Source organism: Stegostoma tigrinum, chromosome 10 (genome assembly GCF_030684315.1).
Source record: "Stegostoma tigrinum isolate sSteTig4 chromosome 10, sSteTig4.hap1, whole genome shotgun sequence".
NCBI classification, from domain to species: Eukaryota; Metazoa; Chordata; class Chondrichthyes; order Orectolobiformes; family Stegostomatidae; genus Stegostoma; species Stegostoma tigrinum.
Genome location: NC_081363.1, coordinates 14,217,016 through 14,238,161, shown reverse-complemented (window position 1 = coordinate 14,238,161; position 21,146 = coordinate 14,217,016). Strand labels below are relative to the sequence as shown.

Genomic DNA, 21,146 nt, shown 5'->3' with positions numbered 1-21,146 from the left:
GTGGGGAAAGTGGTAACGAAGGTGTATGGCATGCTTGCCCTCACCAATCAGGGCATTAATTAAAAAAAGAAGTTGGCAAGTCATGTTGCAGCCGTATGAAACTTTAGTCAGGCAACATTTGGTGCAGTTCTGGTCACCACATGAAGGATATGGAGGCTTTGGAGAATGTGCAGAAGTTGTTTACCAGGATTTTGCCTGGGTTGCAGTGTATTAGCTATAAAAAGGAGAGGTTAGGCTGACTTGGGTTGTTTGCTAGGAGAATCGAAGGCCGAGTCAAACCTGATAGAAGTATCAAATTATGCAAAGTATGGAGGCAGAGTCCTCTTCCCAGGGGAATAAGGGGCATGGTTTTAAAGTGGAAGGGAGACAGTTGAAGGAGAAATCAAAATAATTGCAGATGCTGGAAATCAGAAACAAAAATTAAAATAGAAATTTCTGGAGAAACCTCAGCATATCTGGTATCTTCTGGGGAGAGAAATTAGTTAATGTTTTGGGTCTAGCAATTCCTGTTTTTGTGAAAGTTTAAGAAGGAGGCTGTGGAAGGAAAATGTCTTTCTTTTTAAGAACACAGAAGATGGCAGATGCCTGCAACATGCGGGCAGAGGAGATGGTGGAAGAAGATGACTAAAATGTTTAAGAGCCTATTAGACAAACTTATATAAACAGCAGGGAACAGAGGGATATGGGTCATGTACAGGCAGAAGGTGCAAGTTTAGAATGGCATTACATTGGCACAGACATGATGGACCAAAAGGTGCTGTGCTATACTTGATGTTCTGTTAGGGTACACACTGAAAAATGCTAAAAGAATAATCTGTCAGCTAGGAGTTCAAGTTTGAAAATAAGTTTTTTTTTAAAACCTTTGTCTGAAGATCAACCTTGGGCTTCGATTTTGATGGTTCCTTTTGAACTCCATTAACTGTCGGCAAGATCATTCCCTGAGTAAATTCTGGAATAAAATCCAAAAAGCAGCAGTGAATTCTAGTGTTATGAACAGAACAAACTTCATCCAGAGCTTTTCAGTCATTTCAATTTTATAGTTAATCACTGGTGCAACAGAATTCATGACAGCCTAATTTGCAAAGTCCTACATCAAGCAGTAAGCTTTATGACATGATAATCAATTTGGTGTTAGCTGAGGATAACAAGTGAACATTGATCATAACAGTGAGGACTCCTTGGTTCTCCTTCAAAATGAGCATTAATGATTTTTTACATTTTTCACCCAAGGACAGAAGATGCCTTTGTTCAGTATTTCACCTCAAAGATGAACCACCAGCATAGCAATTCTTTGGTACTACACTGAAGTTGTGTCAGCCTAGATATTGTGTTCTAGGCTCTGGAACAGGATTAAAAAATTAACAGTATAGAAAGGTGAGATGCTACCATGGAACCATGACTGTACAGCAGTGGCTAAACCAGATACTTTCTTTTGCGCACTTTAAAACAAACACCTTGAATTTAATTGCTGTTCACATGAATAGTTAGGTGGCAGCAAACAGATCAAGTATCTTGGGCTAGTCTCGAGAAAAGGCCTGAAATTTATTGATTAGGCAAAAGGATCTGGACGCAGGTTCTCTGATGTTATAATAAAAGAGAAGCTAACAGAAAGAGAACACAAGTCCTTTATAGGTAGATTAAACTAAGAGTCGATTTAAAAAAAAGGACCAAAACAGACTTGCACAACAGGTTTGGCTGTGGTACAAGCATTATTTGCAACGACCTCTACCATAAAAACACACACAAAAGTCACAGAAAGAAAAGACAATCGAGGTACTAGATGACCTAACAATGCATAAAAAGGTGGTAGATGGAAAGACTGCATATACTTAGGAGATCACTAGGACCATTAAGAATACAAACATTGCTGGGGGAACTATGAGGAGAGGTTGCAGGAGATCCTTCTAGAAATTTTCCAATCCTGCTCAGATGTAGAGCCGGTGAGAGAATCTACAATTTAGAACTTAACACTCTTGTTCAAGAAAGTGTGCAAGAAAAAAATCCACAGGAACTTAGTCTGTTTAAACTAGGTATAAGGAAGCTTTAAAACTATACCCTTTAATTTATCTTATTTCAAGGTTGTTCTCCAAGTGCCACGTCAAATTACAAGTGACAATGGTCTTGCAAACATTCCAAATCATTGCAACAATTAATAATTTGAAGTTATCATTAAGTCAGTCTTTAATGTCGTCTCACTGCTTCCTCTTGATCTTTTTCATTACCCTTGGGAGTGATTAGGCACTCAACCCTTCTTCACAGATCACACAACCCCAGAACTCTATTTTCACTGTTTCATACTCAAATCTTTTCCCCAACAAGAATCCTTAAGCACCATCTTTTGAAGCTGTTGATTTTCTTTGCTTTTTCTTTGCCAAAGCTCTAAACATTACATTGATTGAGTAATTGATAATGAACTACCTCCTTAGTCAGATAATTATCCCCAGACAGCCCAGTACCAGTTCTCCATCATAGTTTATGACAGACAGGTTGCTTGCACGCTAAGTTATGGATCAGTTCAGCGTTTCATTCCTATCAAAAATGCTTGCTTCCAAGTTACTCGATTTTCTTTAGATTTGCTGCCATTTGATCAAAGAATCAATTTCGAATCCAATAATCTACTCACTATCAATACTGCACATTGCCACATCCATTATTTTGTTGTTTTCATCACAATGAGATGGCAGCGGAATGGTAATATCACTGAACTAGTAATTCAGAGATTGGCTAACACTATGGAGATAAGGTTTGAATCACATTACCACAAATGGTAAAATTTGATTGCAGATTTATCAGCTGAAATTGAATTGTATTGCGTTATGGAATCCCTCAAGATATTGTGCTAGGCTTGACCATCTTCAACGATTTCTCTCCATCATAAAATCACAACTGGCCAGAAATTGAAATGGTCCAGCCTTTTAATACCATAGTGACAAGAGGTCAAAAGCTGGAAAGTCTTCCCTGACTAACTCCCCACTATCTGTTCACACCTAGAAGGTACAAGTCAGAAAGGTGGATGGAATACTTTCTGCTTACTTGGACTGGTGGAGCTCAAATGACAAGCAGCCTAACAAGCTGCTGTTTAACTGACATTCCATCAACCACCATCACACATCTAAAGGATGTCCTTAATAATCTACTCAAGGGTTTTCAACAGCATCTTCCAAGCACGTACACCCACCACACAGAAGAACAAGGGCATCAGATGCAGAGGGACATCACCTGCAAGTTCCTCTCCAAGTCACAAATACTCCTGACCAAGTGCTGTGCCTTCACTGTTGTGGGGTCAAAATTCTGGGATTACACAACTACACCATAGTATACTTACAGAGGGCCGCAGGGGTTCAATGCATCACCAAGGGTAATTAGGAATGGACACCAAGTGCTGGCCTAGCCAGAGATAACCACATTCCATGAATGATTAAAAAAAAAATTCCAGGTCCTAAACAGGAAATTCAAAAATTCTCAGCCTTAATATCTAATGGCTTAACCTGTTGAGCTGAAGCATATCACACATTCCAGCTCTAACATCTGTTCATATTCTACACACCTTCACCTACAAAATGTGGCCTAATGCTATTTCAGTCCTGGAATTTGTTGCTAAACCATTTGGCACCATCTTCAAAAAGGATTTTCAAAAGTTAACTCTAAGCTGCTTCTTTGACAGTCCCTCAGAATTGAGGACGACCGATTTTCACTCCAGCTCCATGGATTCAGATGAATAACAAGTCCAAGGCGAGATGTATAGATTCTTCCAAAATGTTGGGTAGCTAGTGCTTGAAAGGTTGGGTAAATGGGTTGTTTGGAGGTTTGTACACTCTCCAACATCACTAAAGCGCTTTTGCTGCCTTCTTGGGAGTCTTCGGCCATAACAAAAGGCTTGTAAACCCTAGTAACTATAATGATGCTGAATATTGCTATCTCCTGCACACCCCATTTAAAAAGCAAGTACAAATATAATTTGGAGAGACATTCTGTATCCAGTAGCAACAGGCTCAGCAATTACATAGACAAAGAAAAAAAGTCACCTCAGACATTGGCTTAATTCCAGAAGTTAGAAACGAACCAATGACAATCTCGCATGCAAGAATGGTTTGGTTACCATTTAATGGTGCCTCAAACCTTGGTTAATTGGAGCATTGATGATGTTTTTCCTGGTGTGCCAAGTTTTCAACATGTATGTTTTAATCTGTACTTACCTAGTTTCAGTGTATCAATGTAGTTGCCAAGAGCTTCCCTGATCTTTCTTACACCTTCATTTTTCATTAGGGCCAATAATTTTGTGTCAGGCTCATCCTTTGCCAGCCCAACAGTAACCTGGAGGATAAAATTCAAAAATTTATTCACTCAATCTCTCCCCACCAAAAAAAGACTACAAATTGCCTTCTGGAGTCCAAAAGCAATCTTCATTTGGAATCACTGTGACAATTCTTTGCTAGTACTTTTTCCTGCATTACTACCACAAGCGTCAATCTTTGATACAAGAAGTATATTGTTGATAAAATGCAGCTGGGAACGTTAAAGATTGCACTATGAAAATTATTTTTAGGCAAGCAAATTAAAAAAATGCCAAATATTATTCTTCCACAGAACCAGATACCAAGAGCTTTATCAGGCAGCATAAAGAAAAGGCAGAAGGACCAAAAGAACTGCGGGTGCTGTAAATCAGGAACAAAAACAAAAGTTGCTGGAAAAGCTCAGCAGGTCTGGCAGCATCTGTGGAGGAAAAAACAAAGTTAACGTTTCGGGTCCGGTGACCGTTCCTTTGAACCGTTCTGAGGAAGGGTCACCAGACCCAAAACGTTAACTCTTTCTCGTCCACAGATGTGCCAGACCTGCTGAGCTTTAATAGCAACTTTGTTTTTGTTGTGTTGGTAAAGAAATGGCATTGCAGATACAGGCATTTAAAACAAAAAGACATTAAGATATGTTTAAGTTTAAAACAAACGGTGAACATTTTATCAAAGCAAAAAAGCTTATGTCTACAGTTAAAATTCCAGGATTCAGACATATACAGAAATGCAGCTATTTGACCCATCATGTCTAAGCTAGTCAATAGAAGTCTGACTGTACTAATCCCATTTTGTAGGTCTTGGCCCAGTGTTGCAAGCTGTGGCAATGTAAGTTATTAAATACTACTAAAAAGTCAGACTTTCCAAACCCCACCACTCTCAATGGGGGGGAAAAAAAAAAGTTTTCAACTCTCCTCTTAGCCTTCACCTATGCCCTTGATTTTTGACATTTCTATTAATGGAAAGTGTCTTCCTATCTATGGCTCTCAATCTCATATCTCTATCAGCTCCTCTCTCAACCTTCACTAGGCCAAGTAAAACAATCCTAGTCTATCCAGTCTTGCCTCATAGCTCAGATTTCCAATCCTTGCAGCATCCAGACAGATCTCCTCGACACCCCCTTGAGTGCAAATGTATTTTGCACATACTACCCCAACTGTGGCCCACCCAGTGTTTTATACAATCCCAGCATAACCTGTTACAGAATCCTACGGCTTAGCTAATAAAGGCACATATCCCATACACTTTGTTTATCACCTTATTTACCTAACTTGCTACCTTCAAGCTTGTGTCTTGGCACACTGATCTTTAGTACTTTCCAAGGTCCTACCATTCATAGCACAATAACATGTCTTGTCAGCCCTGCTTTCTGGGAGGAATTCCATTTGCCGTTACTCTGCCCAGCCAACCAGTTCATTGATATCCTCCTGCAGTTTATGGTTATCCTCTTTTTACCAATTTTAATATCATTCACAAACTTTGTGATCATAGCCCATGTAGTCAAATCCAAATCAATAATATAAGCTATTAACAAGGGCACCAGCACTAAGCCGAATCCCAATGGAAACAGGGTTTCCAGTCCCAAAACATCCCTCTATTATTTTCTGCTCCTGCCTCAGCCAATTTTGAATCCAATGAGCCACTTTGCCTTGGACACCATGGACTGTTACTTTCTTGACCAGTCTGTCATAACAGACCATATCAGCCTTGCCAAAAAGGCATGAAGACTAGAAATATGTTATCCTGATCAACGTATTAAGTGGCTTAGAACAGATTTGGTTTTTTTTTTAAATGTGCAAAACAGTATGTACAGCAGCTCTAAGCTTATAGAGGTTCAGTGCTACAGTTGTAGGGTAGAAATGGCTCAGTTTCAAAATATTAGTTAATAGACAAAGGCTCAGTCTCTGTGTGTACATCTTGAATATTATTTGAGAATTATGTTAATGTGAACTACATAATAACAATGCTAGCTGCAACTAGAAGATACTCTTAACTTTGTTTTGTTAATGGGTAAGGAAATCTGTAGATAATTGGATAAGTTTGATTCACAGGTTCAACTTGCAACTCTGATTCTACTTTCGACTGCCCCAGCTTGTGTTTAGGATAAAGAATGAATGGTACAAAGGAGGAACGCCTGGGAGAGATTGTAAGATGTTTCTTAGTAGCACTGGAAGAAGTCAGGAACAAGTCCTGACATTCTCATTCAAGCAAAGCAAATTAAAAACTGGCAGATCCAAAACAAAAATAGCTCATTCAGCACACCGAGTCATGCTGATTCTTTGAAGAGCAGTTCAATTTAGTCTGGTATACAAACAACAATAATATATAAACTTACGTCTACATCATCAATATCATTTTCATCCGAGAGGTTTGGTATCTCCACAGTTCCTTTATATTTAATTCCAGTTTTTGAAGTTCCTACAACAAAGATAAAGATAATTTAGTTCATAAAATTTCCACCAATATTACTATAAAGTCCAGCAGATGATGGAAGCGAAACAAAATAAAGGAAGCTTAGCTAGGTTATTATTCATTTGATATGGATAAATGCATAAAGGCAAAAAAGCCAACATCCCATTTTTCCAAACTGAAAAATTTCTATTTCTCCCCCCCCCCCAAAGTATTTACTGCACCAGTTTCACACTACTTGAAATGGGAAGTCCAATGTATATGGAGTGTTTGGTTAAATATTTTGTTTATGCATACAAAAAAAAAGACATCAGAAGACACTTTTCAGCAGACTGAAAAACTGGAAGTATAACTTGCAGACCTGGTATAGAAAAGGCTATTCAGGCCACTAAAATAACAGGGTCTGTTTTTTTTTCGGTTATTTAACTGGAAAGCCTCATCCTCAAATGCAATTTTAAAATCAATTGTGTTTTTGTAATTTTGACTCTATACTCGAATTCTCAGCTACACTTGTCAACATGAAAGATGGGCCTGCAATATTGATGAAAATATAAACCCCTCATCCTAATCTTCTAAATCATTCATTCAGCCTTCCACACACAAGACTTTTTGTGAAGTTACCGTTCCACAGATTTTTGTCATCTAATAACAACACAAAAGCATGGTTATTATTCAGGAGCCACATTACCATAAGTAAAATTGTGCCTTCATTGATATTCACACTCATTTCCATTTCAAGTTATTGATGAGTGAGTAAGAAGAATAAGATGCTGGCTGTTTCATAGAATTACATAGAACATTACAGCACAGTACAGGCCCTTCGGCCCTCGATGTTGTGCCGACCTGTCATACCGATCTCACCCATCTCACCTACACTATTCCACGTACGTCCATATGCTTATCCAATGACGACTTAAATGTACCTAAAGTTGGCAAATCTACTACCGTTGCAGGCAAAGCGTTCCATTCCCTTACTATTCTGAGTAAAGAAACTACCTCTGACATCTGTCCTATATCTTTCACCCGTCAATTTAAAGCCCCCTCGTGCTCGCCGTCTCCATCCTAGGAAAAAGGCTCTCCCTATCCACCCTATCTAACCCTCTGATTATTTTATATATTTCAAGTGAGTCACCTCTCAACCTTCTTCTTTCTAATGAAAACAGCCTCAAGTCCCTCAGCCTTTCCTCGTAAGACCTTCCCTCCATACCAGGCAACATCCTAGTAAATCTCTTCTGCACCCTTTCCAAAGTTTCCACATCCATCTTATAATGCGGTGACCAGAACTGTACGCAATACTCCAGGTGCGGCCGCACCAGAGTTTTGTACAGCTTCACCATAACCTCTTGGTTCCGGAACTCGATCCCTCTAATAATAAAAGCTAAAACACTGGATGCCTTCTTAACAGCCCTGTCAACCTGGGTGGCAACTTTCAAGGATCCGTGTACACGGACACCGAGATCTCTCTGCTCATCTACACTACTAAGAATCTTACCATTAGCCCTGTACTTTGCCTTCCGGTTACTCCTACCAAAGTGCATCACCTCACACTTGTCTGCATGAAACTCCATTTGCCACCTCTCAGCCCAGCTCTGCAGCTTATCTATGTCTCTCTGCAACCTACAGCATCCTTCGTCACTATCCACAACTCCACCGACCTTAGTGTCGTCTGCAAATTTACTAACCCATCCTTCTACGCCCTCAACCAGGTCATTTATAAAAATAACAAACAGCAGTGGACCCAACGCCGACCCTTGCGGTACACCACTCGTCATCGGTCTCCAGGATGAACATTTCCCATCAACTACCGCCCTCTGTCTTCTTTCAGCAAGCCAATTTCCTATCCTTTCAAAAGGGATCACTGCCATGACCAAAGTCAGTTAACAGGTAAGACTCAAACTTTTCTTAATTGTATTACCTGACTACTCTTTGTAGATGGGATGAATCACTTTGGTCAAGTCTCAAAATAAGTTTCTTTATACTCACCTGTCCATGACATCTGGATGTTCCACTCAAAGAAGAAAATCAGTTTTCCTTTTCTGTTATTAATTGAAGCTTCACCATCAGTCTTGGTCACCTCTGTCACTGTGCACATACCCTCTTCATTTTCTACAGTGATTGCCAGCAACAGTGACTTGAGCTTATCTATGGACCAATTCGAGGCATCTCTTTCAGTCCTGTTGATGAATTTGAATGTCAACTTGATTTTCAACAGGTTAATAAGTCAAATCAGATTATAAGCTTCCACCGTACATGCTAGCTTTGAAGCAATCATCTTTCACCAAATACAAGTGCAACATTTCCTAAATAAACATAATACCTCACCCTGCATAATGTTCAAGTACAGAAAGTACATACTTGATATCCTGGAAAACCACAATAACCTGTCAGTTTATACAAGTCATTTTGTTTGGGGCTAGTTGTAAAACATGGCAAAAATAGCCAATTTGCCCAGATCAAAAGTACAGTCATGTGTTTGTAGTTTTACAGTTGCTATAAGCTCAAGCTAATGAAAATTTTACAGAAATGAAATTGGAAAAATACTTTGACTCAAAGACATAGCTGTGTTTTAAACTGGTTTAATTTCACTAACCTAGAAGTGGTTAAAAAGAGAATGTCACTGTGGTCTCATTAAAGAGAGATAACTGCTGACCCAAGGGTCACCATGCCTCAGGTGAGGGGGAAGTTGGGTAGGAAAGCTGTTCATGGTAACTGCAGCCAGTGCGGGACTCAAATCCACACTGACCCAACTCTGCATTGCAAACTAGCCAGCCAGCCAACGAAGCCGATAGACTCCAGTAAGTAATACATATTAATTTTGCAGTTACTTTGAGTTTTCATGCTTTGTTGTAACTTGTGCATCTAGTAACATCTTGCATTGGTACTCTGCAATCTTAATTTTAATACTCGATAAATTAATTTTAAAAAGTGAGATTCTTAAAAAAAAACACTGATCTCCTGGAAGTAACTTCAGCTAATTTGTTATAGCATCAATAATTATTGTGCAATCAAATACGGCTCTTTTAGTTAAAGATATTGGTAGGCTTTGAATCTTGTTCCCTGAACTTTCAGACTTATCAGCTGGGACATTTGGAATTATGTGAAACCACTGGGAGTTGATATTTCATACTCCTAACCAGGCATAAATGATTTCGTTGGTGTCAAATTATTGCCACTAAACAGAAACACTGACATGTTCTTATAAAGTGATCACCAGGTCAGATGATTTACAGAGTAAAAAGTAGTGACATTAAGATGCCCATTACTTCTAAAGAAACATAGCATAAATTTGGTATACACTGTTCATCTAATCCAAAACTGAACATGTCCAGTGCATGCATTAACAACGTAACTAGTGTGCACAATGGTTAGTTGGCAAACAAAGATTAAGAAGCAGAGATTCTCAGCAGCTTGGTGCACAAGAAAGGAATATAGTTCAGAAGAACTTCAGTCAACTGATGGAGGAAAAACACACACACCCAGTCAACCAGTATTGCAAGTTGGTACCCAGAGGTGGATCAACTAAACTACTACTGATTTTATGAAGCAAGCTTAGATTGAGAAATTTGTGAAAGCATTAATAAGGCCAATTTCAGATCTTGTAACTTTGCAACTCAGTCTATAACTGCAATTAACTTTAATTGTAAGACCCAAGTCAACGTGTACCCTAAACTCTTGGCAGTAACAAGTGTGCACCTTCTGAAAGATGCACTGTAGCCATAAAGCTCCTTTTGACATCACCTTACAAGCACATGACCTACATCACTTAGAAAGGCAAGGGCAGCTGATGCATTAGAATTCAACTACAGATTGAACTCCAAAATGTACACAATTCTGTCCTAGCAATGTTTTGCCGTTCCTTTGCTGTTGCTGGCGCAAACTCCCCACTTAACAGCATCTTGGGTGTACATACCTACTCTCTCAAAAGAGATAGTTCAATATCAACCTCAAGCACAATTAAAGGTTATTAGCTAGACATCTAAATACCATGAACAAATTTAAAACAAAGTACATGGAAGCAGGTTTGTAAAATAAAAATGCAGCCTGTGTTGCTGTAAGCAGAGCACTGCTTAACTCAGCTTTACCATGATTTCAGCCAATCTTAATCTATCTAAGGCAACAGTATTTTATTTTCCTCATTAGACCTTTCCTTCTGCTTCAAACGCAAGCTAATTTAACTGCCTTTACTTTAAAATTCTCATGTGCAGTCTGTCAACTTACTTCAGTCAATCAGGATCACACTACTGCTGAAAGACTAGGGTGCAAAGCCCTTCAACTTGCACTCACTAGGCCAAATGCAAGAATGCAGAATTTATAAACGATGAAAATAATTCATGCAGCAGGAAGAAAGATTGCTGATAGGACGTGCAAGCTTGCCAAGAAATATTGCAAATATCTATCCTGGATCAGGTTGTTGCCTTTGTGTAATACAGAGGGAATACAAAAAAAAACACCTCTTTCCACTGATTCTATCTCCACTTCCCTCTGCCTCAGGAAAACAGCCAATATAAATCAAAGGCCCCTTCCACCCCAGTTATATCCGTTCCACCAGGCAGATAAAATAAAAATGTTTGAGAACACCAACAGATTTAAGAACAGCTTCTTCCCCAATACTACCAGAGTCATGAACAGAGCTCTCACATTAATCTTTCTCTGCACCATCAACACTGCATTCTGTTCTATTACCCTGATATACTTATGTAAGGCAATGATTTGTCTGGATAGAACACAAAACATTACTTCCCACTATACTGGTGCATGTGACAATAATAAGTCAAACTAAATTAAAATCAACAGGTCAAAAGGCTGTCACTTTTGGGCCTGAACATTGCCTGGTCCACTTCAAGTTACACTGGAAAGGCAAGAGCTCAAAATTTCAACAACACAAAAGCCATTTCATACTGCTGCCAGACTAAAAAAGATGTTCTGTTTAGCACACACAGCTGAGCAATGGTATACAGGTCATTAACTGATCAAATCAAACAACATATTACTTCAGTAAATCAGACTCAGTGCATGCTCGCAAAAATAAAGCCAAACCATGATAGATTGGTTAGTGAAGTTAGATTGCATGCATTCATCAAGAGCTAGTCAATTGGATACAAAATTTGATCGAAGGTACAAGTCAGAGGGCTGTAGTAGAGTGTTATGTTTTGGACTGGAAGCCTGTGACCAGCAGCATTCTGCAGGGATCCATGCTGGCTGCACTGTTGACTGTCATTTACATAAACAATTTGGATGAGAACTCAGGAAACATGGTTAGCAAGTTTGCGGATGACAAAAAAAAATGGTGTTACAGTGGACAGTGATGAAGGTTATGCAAGAGCACAATGGGATCTTGATCAGCTGGGTCAATGGGCCGAACAATGGAAGATGGTATTCCATTTAGATAAATTCAAAGCGTGGCATTTTGGTAAGACATAGGGTAGGACTAAGACAGTTAATGGCAGGGCACTGGGGAGTGTTGTCAAACAGCAAAACCCAGGGGTTCAAATCACATCGCTCCTTGAAAATAGCGTCATAGGTAGACCAGGTGGCGAAAGTGCTTGGCACGCTTGCCTTCACTGCTCAGACCCCATTGAGTAAAGGAATTGGGAATGAAATTGTGGGGCTGTACAGGATATTAGAGGTCACTTCTGCTATAACATGTTCCAGCATGTTATGACATGACTGATGAATAGGGGAACACTACTTCTAAAACAGTTAATAAAATGTGAGGCTGGATGAACACAGCAGGCCAAGCAGCATCTCAGGAGCACAAAAGCTGACGTTTCGGGCCTAGACCCTTCATCAGAACGTCTTTGTGCTCCCGAGATGCTGCTTGGCCTGCTGTGTTCATCCAGCCTCACATTTTATTATCTTGGAATCTCCAGCATCTGCAGTTCCCATTATTTCTAAAACAGTTACATTGGTTCACAGAGCGCATGTCAACATAACACAATCGTTTCACAGACTTTGTCCTGAGCATGTGCAATGTTAGCACTGAAAGAGTCTCTGCACTGGCACCAGTGATCATTTCGCAGACTTTGTTGTGAAGCACTTTGGGACAGATACAGTACTCTGTGATTTTCATTTTTTTTGCAAACTCTGCCATGTTACACACAAAAATGCAAGGACAAAGCCATCCTTCTACCATTGGTGACCTTTCTGAAAGCATCCAAGTGGTATTTCTATCCTCAAACAAGCTCTCTCCTTTAACCCAGGGTGTAGTAGCAGCTTTTAAAGCTTATTATTGAAGGTGGTGGTTGGGGGAGGGGGGGTGGTGGAGATGAAGACGATCCTTCACTCCTACATTAACAACTGAACAAACTCAAAACCTCCTCTCCCATCAAGTCATCTTGACATTTTTTCAAGGTAAGGTGTTAATTTAATTTTTATTGTATTATTAGATACACAAAGGGCAACAACACACTGCAGCAACATGGAGCTACACCAAGAGGAGGAGGAATACCTCTTCCAAGTGTTCAAGGATAATGGATATCCAAAGAACTGGGTCAGGAGATGCCTACAGGAACATCATCAAGATTCTACATGCCCCAGCACACTCATCACACTACCCTACATCAGGAACATGTCAGAACTCACCACAAGACTTCTATGACCACTGGGCATCAGAGTGGCACCCAAGCCAACATCAACCCCACGACAAGTGCTTACCCAAACTAAAGACCCACCCATCCCTGTCAAGGACAGGCCCAATGTCGTCTAAAAGATCCCCTGCAGAGACTGTGAGAAATACTACAGTGGACAAACAGGGAGGAAACTAACAAGAGTACATGAACAACAACTGGCTACAAAAAGACACGACCAATACTCACTCATCTCAATCAACACAGACACGGAGAACCACAATTTCGACTGGGACTACACCAAGATTCTGTGACAGGCTAGGTAGAGACAAGCACAAGAATTTCTGAAAGCATGGCACTCCACAAAGCATGCTATTAATAAACGCATTGAACTCGACGCCATATACGTTTCACTATGGAGGAAACCTGGAAGTGAGGCAATCCATTGCGACGGACCCCAGAGTTTAAAATCCAGGCAGGAAAACACATCAACGCTTCAGAGGCTGCACTGAGGATGTTACCAAGCATGCTATAGTGTGATATTCTATAATGCAATGTTGTGCTGAGCACAAATATTGCATTATAGTAGAACTGACTATTACAATTCTGGTCACTTTTCTATAGGGAGGATATTGTTAAATTGGAATGGATGCAGAAAAGACTTACAAAGATGTTACCAGAACTAGAAGGCTTGAGTTGTAAGGAGAGGCTGGGACTTTTCTCCACTTAAGTGTAGGAGGTTGACAGCTGACCTTATAGATGTTTACAAAATGTTGAGGGGTATAGATAAGGTAAACAGAAAAGGTCTTTTTCCCTAGGCTAGGGGGGAGTTCCAAACTAGACGGCACAGGTTTATGATGAGAGGGAAAAGATTTAAAAGGGACAGGTAGAGGGGCAATGTTTTCACACAGTAGGTGGTAAAGGTGATGTACAAATGGAATAAACTGCCAGATGCATATATGGTTGCAACATTTGAAAATAAAGGCGGGTACAGGGCTAGGAAAGGTGTAGTGAGGTATAGGCCAAATGCCGGAACGGATCAGCAGGAACATTTGATGTTTCGGTTCGGGACTATTCTTCTTCTTCTATCTCTGTAACTTTCCTGCTTGGCCTGCTGTGTTCATCCAGCTTCACACCGTGTTCTCTCAGATTCTCCAGCATCGGCAGCTCCTGCTATCTCAGAAAAAATGAGTTTAGTTTTGGGAAATATGAACTACATGGACGAGTTGGACAAAAGGACCTGTTTCCTTGCTGTATGACTTATGACTAACTGGACAGCACCTCCAAAATAACTGACAACAGCACACTAAATACCAATTGGGAATAATCAGTTGAGTTCACGACGTGGTCCATTTACATTTGCAGGAAATGACATTTCATATGCAACAATCTGTTCTCTGCAAACAGAACTAACATATTCAAGCTTCAAGAATCCTGTATTGCCCTGTTGCCTATGTCATGGCAATACATCAGCAAACCATCACCAACTCACAAACCTTATGATAATTTGAAACCTGGCATGTACATTTATCGCGGCAAATTCAAGATGAAATTTTTGTTACATGCCTCGCCAGCAATATTCATGCTCTGTACTCTTAAGTGAAGCCATACATAAATTTGCTATGCTACAATTACAACTTTCTTAGAACAGTAATGTTTAATAAACTGATGAAGACTGAGGAGAGAACAGGGCATTAGGATCAGCTCAAGAAGATTTTAACTAAAGAAAGAGCACAGTTCAATTTTGTGGTCTTGGGAGTTAAGCTGCAATCAACTTTTGTTTTCCCTCATATTGAAAAGAAAATAAGTATCCTCTTTACTCACAACTAAAGATGACATCTCAGAACATCCAATAAGATATAATAATTGAGACTGGCACCCATCAGTACCTTCAAGGTACCCCCTCAGTAGATTGAGTGATATATACAGTTTACAGGAAAAAAAAGTACTGACATGCATCTTTCCCCATCCTAAGCTTACCTCCATCATCCTTTTCCAAACAGGAGGTCTGGTTACTTATCCACTCATCATAAGCAAGTGGCACAAGCATGTCAAAGATTTGATAGAAGAGAATCAATAGCAAGCCACCAGATTCACTTAGAAATCAGATTCCTGGTGTTTCTTTCACTCATGTAATTTACTGCCAACTTTCCCTTCCACCACCACACCCCCCAACCCCACACACCAAAAACAAACAATTTGCGCATCCCTAAATTTCTTCATACACAATGCCTCATTTCATATCTGCCAATGATATCCTTATCAACTAATACTGCTTAAGACATTAAAGGACAGAAAACATTTCCAATTTCACAACTGCCATTGTCTTGCTAACCAAACCAAGTCACTGGCCATGAGAGGGAAAAACAATAAACAAAACCCAAGGTCATAAGGAGATTATCAGGAATATATAAGCTTATAATAAAAATGTGCCAGAAACACCCCAACATGGGAACATCTGATCAAACACCTGAACTATTATCTTCTTTCTCTCCACAAGACCATATCGCATGGGAGGAGACCTAGGCCATTCAGCCAATTAAGACTGCTCCACCATTCAATGATATGATCAGATAATCCTCAACTCAACTTTTTCCTATAACCCTCTATTCCGAAACTAATTTAAAAATCTTTCCAGCTCAATCTTGAACAAACATAATGACCCATGCGTACAGTGGATTTACAGCAACTACAGTATTCTATTTTGAAACATGGATAGTTTATCTCCTCCTCAATATACATACTCATTCACATCATTTCTTGGCTCACTTCAAAACTAGGGCACTTACTAAAAACACAAGAAGGTGAGAGAGGAGGCAATTAACTGTACAAACAAACCAAAGGAAGGTTATTTTACAGCTATCTTGATTCTATTTAAAAACAGCATGCAGTCCACTGCCAACTAAGTATACTTGTAAAACCTTTCCATCTCCACTAATCTATGATCAAGACAGCTGCAGGTTACTGTGAAGGACAAGATATGGCAACACATCCAAAATGAGCCCTGAGAATTTATCATTTCTGGCTTCAGTATTGAACCCTGTCCTACTTTTAAGAAACTGATAGAATACCAGACTTGGATCTTCCATATGCCAGCTTGTAGTATTTAAAACCACAAGATTATTAATCCAGAAACTCGGCTCATGTATTGGACACCAGGTTCGAATCCCACCATGACAGATAATGGAATCTGAATTGAATAAAAACATCAGTAATTAAGAACCTATTGATGACCGGTGATGAATGTCAACTGTTAGAAAAACCCATAAGGCTCACTCACAGCCATGTGTTGGCTCTCATCTGTCCTCAAATAGCCTAGCAAGCCACTCACTCATATCAATTGCTATGAAGTCTCTACAAAGAAAAGAAACTGGATTGACCACCTCGTAGCAACCTAAGCATCAGAAAAGAATGCCAGAAAAGGCTGTTTGGCCCTGCAAACTATTACTTACTAACATCTGGCAGATAGTGCCTAAATTAGGGGAGCTGACTCACAGACTGGTTAAGCAACAGACTGATAATCAAACTCAAAGAATCATACCGTACAATGTCCCAAACTCCACCATCACCAGACATATTCTTTCCCCACCAGCACAGGTGGCGGTACTGTGGGATACAGTAGCCTAGAAAAACTAAAATCAGGGTATGCGGGGGCAAACTCTAGTTGAAGTTATACCTGGTTTCCTAGGCCAAACCATCTTCAGCTGCTTCATCTTGCCTCTATCATCAGCAGGAAGTGGGGCTGTTCACCAATGAGCGCACATTATTCAGCAGTGATCGCAACTCTTCAGATACTGAAGGAGCCCATATTAAAATGCAATAAGATCTGGACAATATACAGGCTTGGTCTGACTAATCACTGAACACCCTACCATCAACATCCTTTGGGTTTATCTTTGACCAAAAACTTAACTGGACTCATCTTATAGATACAGCAGCTATGAAAACAGTTCAGAATCTACAATACTACAGGGAGTACCACACCTTTGATTCCCCAAAGCCTGTTGGCCATCTAGAAGGTGCAAGTCAGGAGTGTGGTGGCATATGCCCCACTTGCCTAGATGGGTTCAGTCTGACACCATCCAGGACACAGCAGCCCACATGACTGGGACCATATCCACAAACATTCACTCCACCCTACCGACACTCAGTGACAGCAGTGTGTACCATCTACAAGAAGCATTGCAGAAATTCATAAAAACTCTTTAAAAAGAAAAGAACTTTACAAACCCACAACCCCTTCCATGGACAAGGGCAAGGGCAAGGTCAACAGATACATGCGATCACCACCATCTGCAAGTTTCCTTTCAAGGAACTATATTACCATTCCTTCAGTGTCACTGGGTCAAAATCCAGGAATTCCCTAAGGGAACCGTGCGTCATCCTACAGCACATGGACTACAATTCAAGAAGACAGTTCACCACTGGTGTCTTGAGTGACCAGCCAGTTACATCAACATTCCATGAATGAATGAATGAATGAAAATAGGTCTAGGCCATTCACAGAATTCTGGTTAACAGAAAATTTCATGTCCATTTTCGCACCTTTTCCCAGTAACCGTCAATTCCCTGATTGATCAAGAATCTATATATCTATCTGAGCCTGAAAAATACACAAGGACTCTGCCCGAGCTCTCAACCCTCAAAATTTCTCCTTATAATCGATCTGAAATTGGCCTGCCTTTAGTCTGATACTATGCTCTCTAATCATAGGTTCTCCCAAGGGACAAACATCCCCTCAAGCCCCTTAGGAATCTTTTATTATAATGCGATCATCTCATTTTTCTAAACTCCGGTGAGAGGAGTCCCAACCTGCATAATCTTGGCTGAAAGACAATCCCTCCACACTAGGGATCATCTACAGCAACCTTTCTCTTATCTCCAATGGAATGATTTTCTTTAAATAAAAGGAACAAAACTGCTCACAGTATTCCACATATGATTTCACCAGCACATGTACAGTTACTGTAAGGCTTCCCTACTCTTGAAACAAGGGCCATCATTCCTTTAGCACTGATTACCTACTGCACTTCTGTGCTAGCTTTCTGTTTCATGTACAAGTATGTGCAAGACCCTTGTGTTGCAGTTTTTCTCCATTTAAATCATATGTTCTCATTCTCCACTTTGAAATAAGAAATATTCACATTATTCCACACAATGCTCCACTTACCAACTTTTTGCTCACTGCCTTAACTAATTGATATCTTGCTAAACCTCTTGTATCCTGCTCAAAATTGCCTTTCCACCTATTTTTGTTCCTTTTGGATTATTTTGGATTTTGCAAATCCAGCTACAGTACGTTTGCTTCTTTCTTCCAAGTGACTGACGTACATCGCAAACAACGTGGTCCCAGCACTGATCACTGTTGAACTCTGGTCACAGATCACCACCCTAGAAAGATCACTTATTACCACTCACTGTTTCCTGCATATTAGACAATTCACTATTGAATGTCAATAATTTTACTTCCAACACAGCGAGCTCTTACCTACAGCTTAACTTTATGTGAGGTACCTTGTCGACATCTTCTCCAAACACAACACATCTCCCAGTTCCCCTCTATCCAACCTGGTTGACACTTCTTCAAAAGAATTTATTAGCCAGATACAATTTCCTTTTCATGGAGTTTTACACTGCCTTTGCTTCATTATGATTCCCAAAATGTTTTACTATTACCTCCTTCATTGATTCAAACATTTCAATATTAAGCCCGTTTGAAGATTTGACAAGTATTACTGAAGAAAGCTTAAACCAAACACATACAAAAACTTAATCCCTTACTAGCCACTGGGGTGTGGATGAAATGAGTGGGTGGTTGGAGTACTATGGAAGAAGGGGATGGGGGAAGAGAGAAAATTTAGATTCCAATCTCACTCGTTATATTAAGCAACACGATGGCACAGAGCCCAGCAAGTTTTATATATAGAAAATATGACAGCTAGCAAAACAGTCCTCTACAGGCTAGCAGAATTGTTAAATCAAATACAATAAGTGTGACAAAGCATGTTGAACTTTGCCAAGTAAAGGTTTCTCCATTGGTCAGGAGGAAGCATTAAACCTGAAGGAGTTAAACAGCTATGCACACTATCACGTTGGAACAAAAAAGGTGAAGGATATTGGAGAGGGAAAGGGTGAAGAATAGGGAGCAAGTGGTAAAGAAAAAGCAGGGAAATAGGGAGCAAAAAGTGGGGCGGAGGGGGTGAAGGCAGAAGAAAGAATAGGGAGCAAGGGACAGAAGAGGATAAATGGGGTGCAGAGGAGGGAAACGGAAGATTAAAAATAGCAAGAGAACAAGGGACAGATACAGAGCACAGGAGAAACAAAGATAGATATATATAGAGAGAGAAAATAGGGGGTTAACAGTATCCTTACCAATGCCAGTTATTGACATTCGTGGCATCGGCCCGCTCCTCCACGATCCATCGCGGGTCTCCCTGTCCCCACTTGGCCATAGTGACAGGTCAGAGCGGCTGGGGAAGGTGGCAAACGAGACAAATGAATTAAACCGGCGGCAGCGAGGACTCCAATACCGCAGCTATAGGAAGACCGGCAGATGGTATTTCAAGTCAGATTTTGGGGTAATGGGGCAAAATAAGAATGAAAGTGTGGTGATGTGGGCGGGGGTTTAGGAATGCGAATCAACACACAGCCCAAGGCCACAGGTTATAAACCCCGGCCAAACAGACTCTTCGCCAAAACGTCCCGCAACCTCTCTCCTCGAGTCTTTATCCGGTCGCCGTCAGAACATGCTAGAAAGCCGTGACGTCAACAGCGCCGGTTGGGTAGGGGCGGGTCCCCCACTCCCCTCCCTTTATCCGCACTGCAAACTGCTCGCCGATGACGCCACCACCACTTCCGCCCCGCAGTGTCCTTCCCCACTCACCCGCTATTATCATGATGCCAACATACATCTGCCCCGCATTCCCAGATAACAAAGTGTGGAGCTGGATGAACACAGCAGGCCAAGCAGCATCTCAGGAGCACAAAAGCTGACGTTTCGGGCCTGGACTCTATCAGTGCAATTCCCATTATCTCTGCCCCGCATTTCCCACCCGCTTCCAACACCCACATGGTTATGACACCGACGATTCACTCCCTCACTGCCATGCTCACCACTTAATTGTCTTGACAGTAACGCACGTCCGCCCCGCTCCTTCCCAGATACCCTACATTCCTCTGTGGGCCGTTCGTCGTTTTATTGAATGTTTACATGGTTCTTTTCCCTTTATTGCCTGTTTTAATCGGTTAGCTGAAATACTATATAAAATTTCACTATTTTTTGTTATAAATTGTCTGATCTGTGATCGTAATCGCTGGCTGTGTTCGTTTTATTTTTGATCCGTGGACGTCGGCTGTTTTAGAAAATGCTGGAAGAACGGACGTCATTGTGTGGAACTTTCTGGATAGTTAGTTTCCGGAACAAGCTCCTTGTGAAGCTGTAATTGGATATTCGTTGTGATTTAGAAAGTCCATAGTATTCAGCTCTTCATAGAGTCTTTACGGCATGGAACGAGGAGGTCCTTCAGTCCATCGTGCGCGCCAGTCTTCAAACAAGCAAGGGTTAGAATAGACAGGCTTTATTGGAAATACTGCATTTCTACATCGATTGTGTGGGGTAGACATTGACTACTTTGGTATTGAGAAATAATTCAGATATCTACGGATTCTGTATTCAGTATACTAATTGGAAACCTAGTCATTTAGTCGTCTCATTTGAAGCTGTTTCATTAAAAAATGCATATTTTCACTGAAACAAACCGAAACAGAAATTGTTGGAGACACTTTGGCCGGTGTGGAGAGGAACAAAGAAAATTACATTACAGGAACAGGCCATTCGGCCCTCCCAGCCTGTGACGAATCAGATCATCTGTCTAAACTTGTC

At 40.5% G+C, this 21,146-nt stretch overlaps 1 protein-coding gene across 3 annotated transcripts in view; it reads right to left on the bottom strand.

Annotated features, from left to right (window-relative positions):
- ahsa1b (AHA1, activator of heat shock protein ATPase homolog 1b) overlaps window positions 1–21,146 on the bottom strand; it is a 52,271-nt gene that overhangs the window by 16,789 nt on the left and 14,336 nt on the right. For 2 of the 3 annotated variants that reach the window (XM_059649019.1, XM_059649020.1), the window contains 5 exons: window positions 19,637–19,734; window positions 8,682–8,872; window positions 6,625–6,707; window positions 4,197–4,314; window positions 861–949 (listed from right to left, as the gene is read on the bottom strand). In XM_059649019.1, coding sequence (XP_059505002.1) covers window positions 861–949; window positions 4,197–4,314; window positions 6,625–6,707; window positions 8,682–8,872; window positions 19,637–19,716 — 561 coding nt within the window. In that variant the 5' untranslated portion in view covers window positions 19,717–19,734. Of the gene's footprint in view, window positions 1–860; window positions 950–4,196; window positions 4,315–6,624; window positions 6,708–8,681; window positions 8,873–19,636; window positions 19,735–20,377; window positions 20,656–21,146 lie in introns of those variants that run through there. The other variant, XM_059649021.1, reaches the window with a different exon arrangement.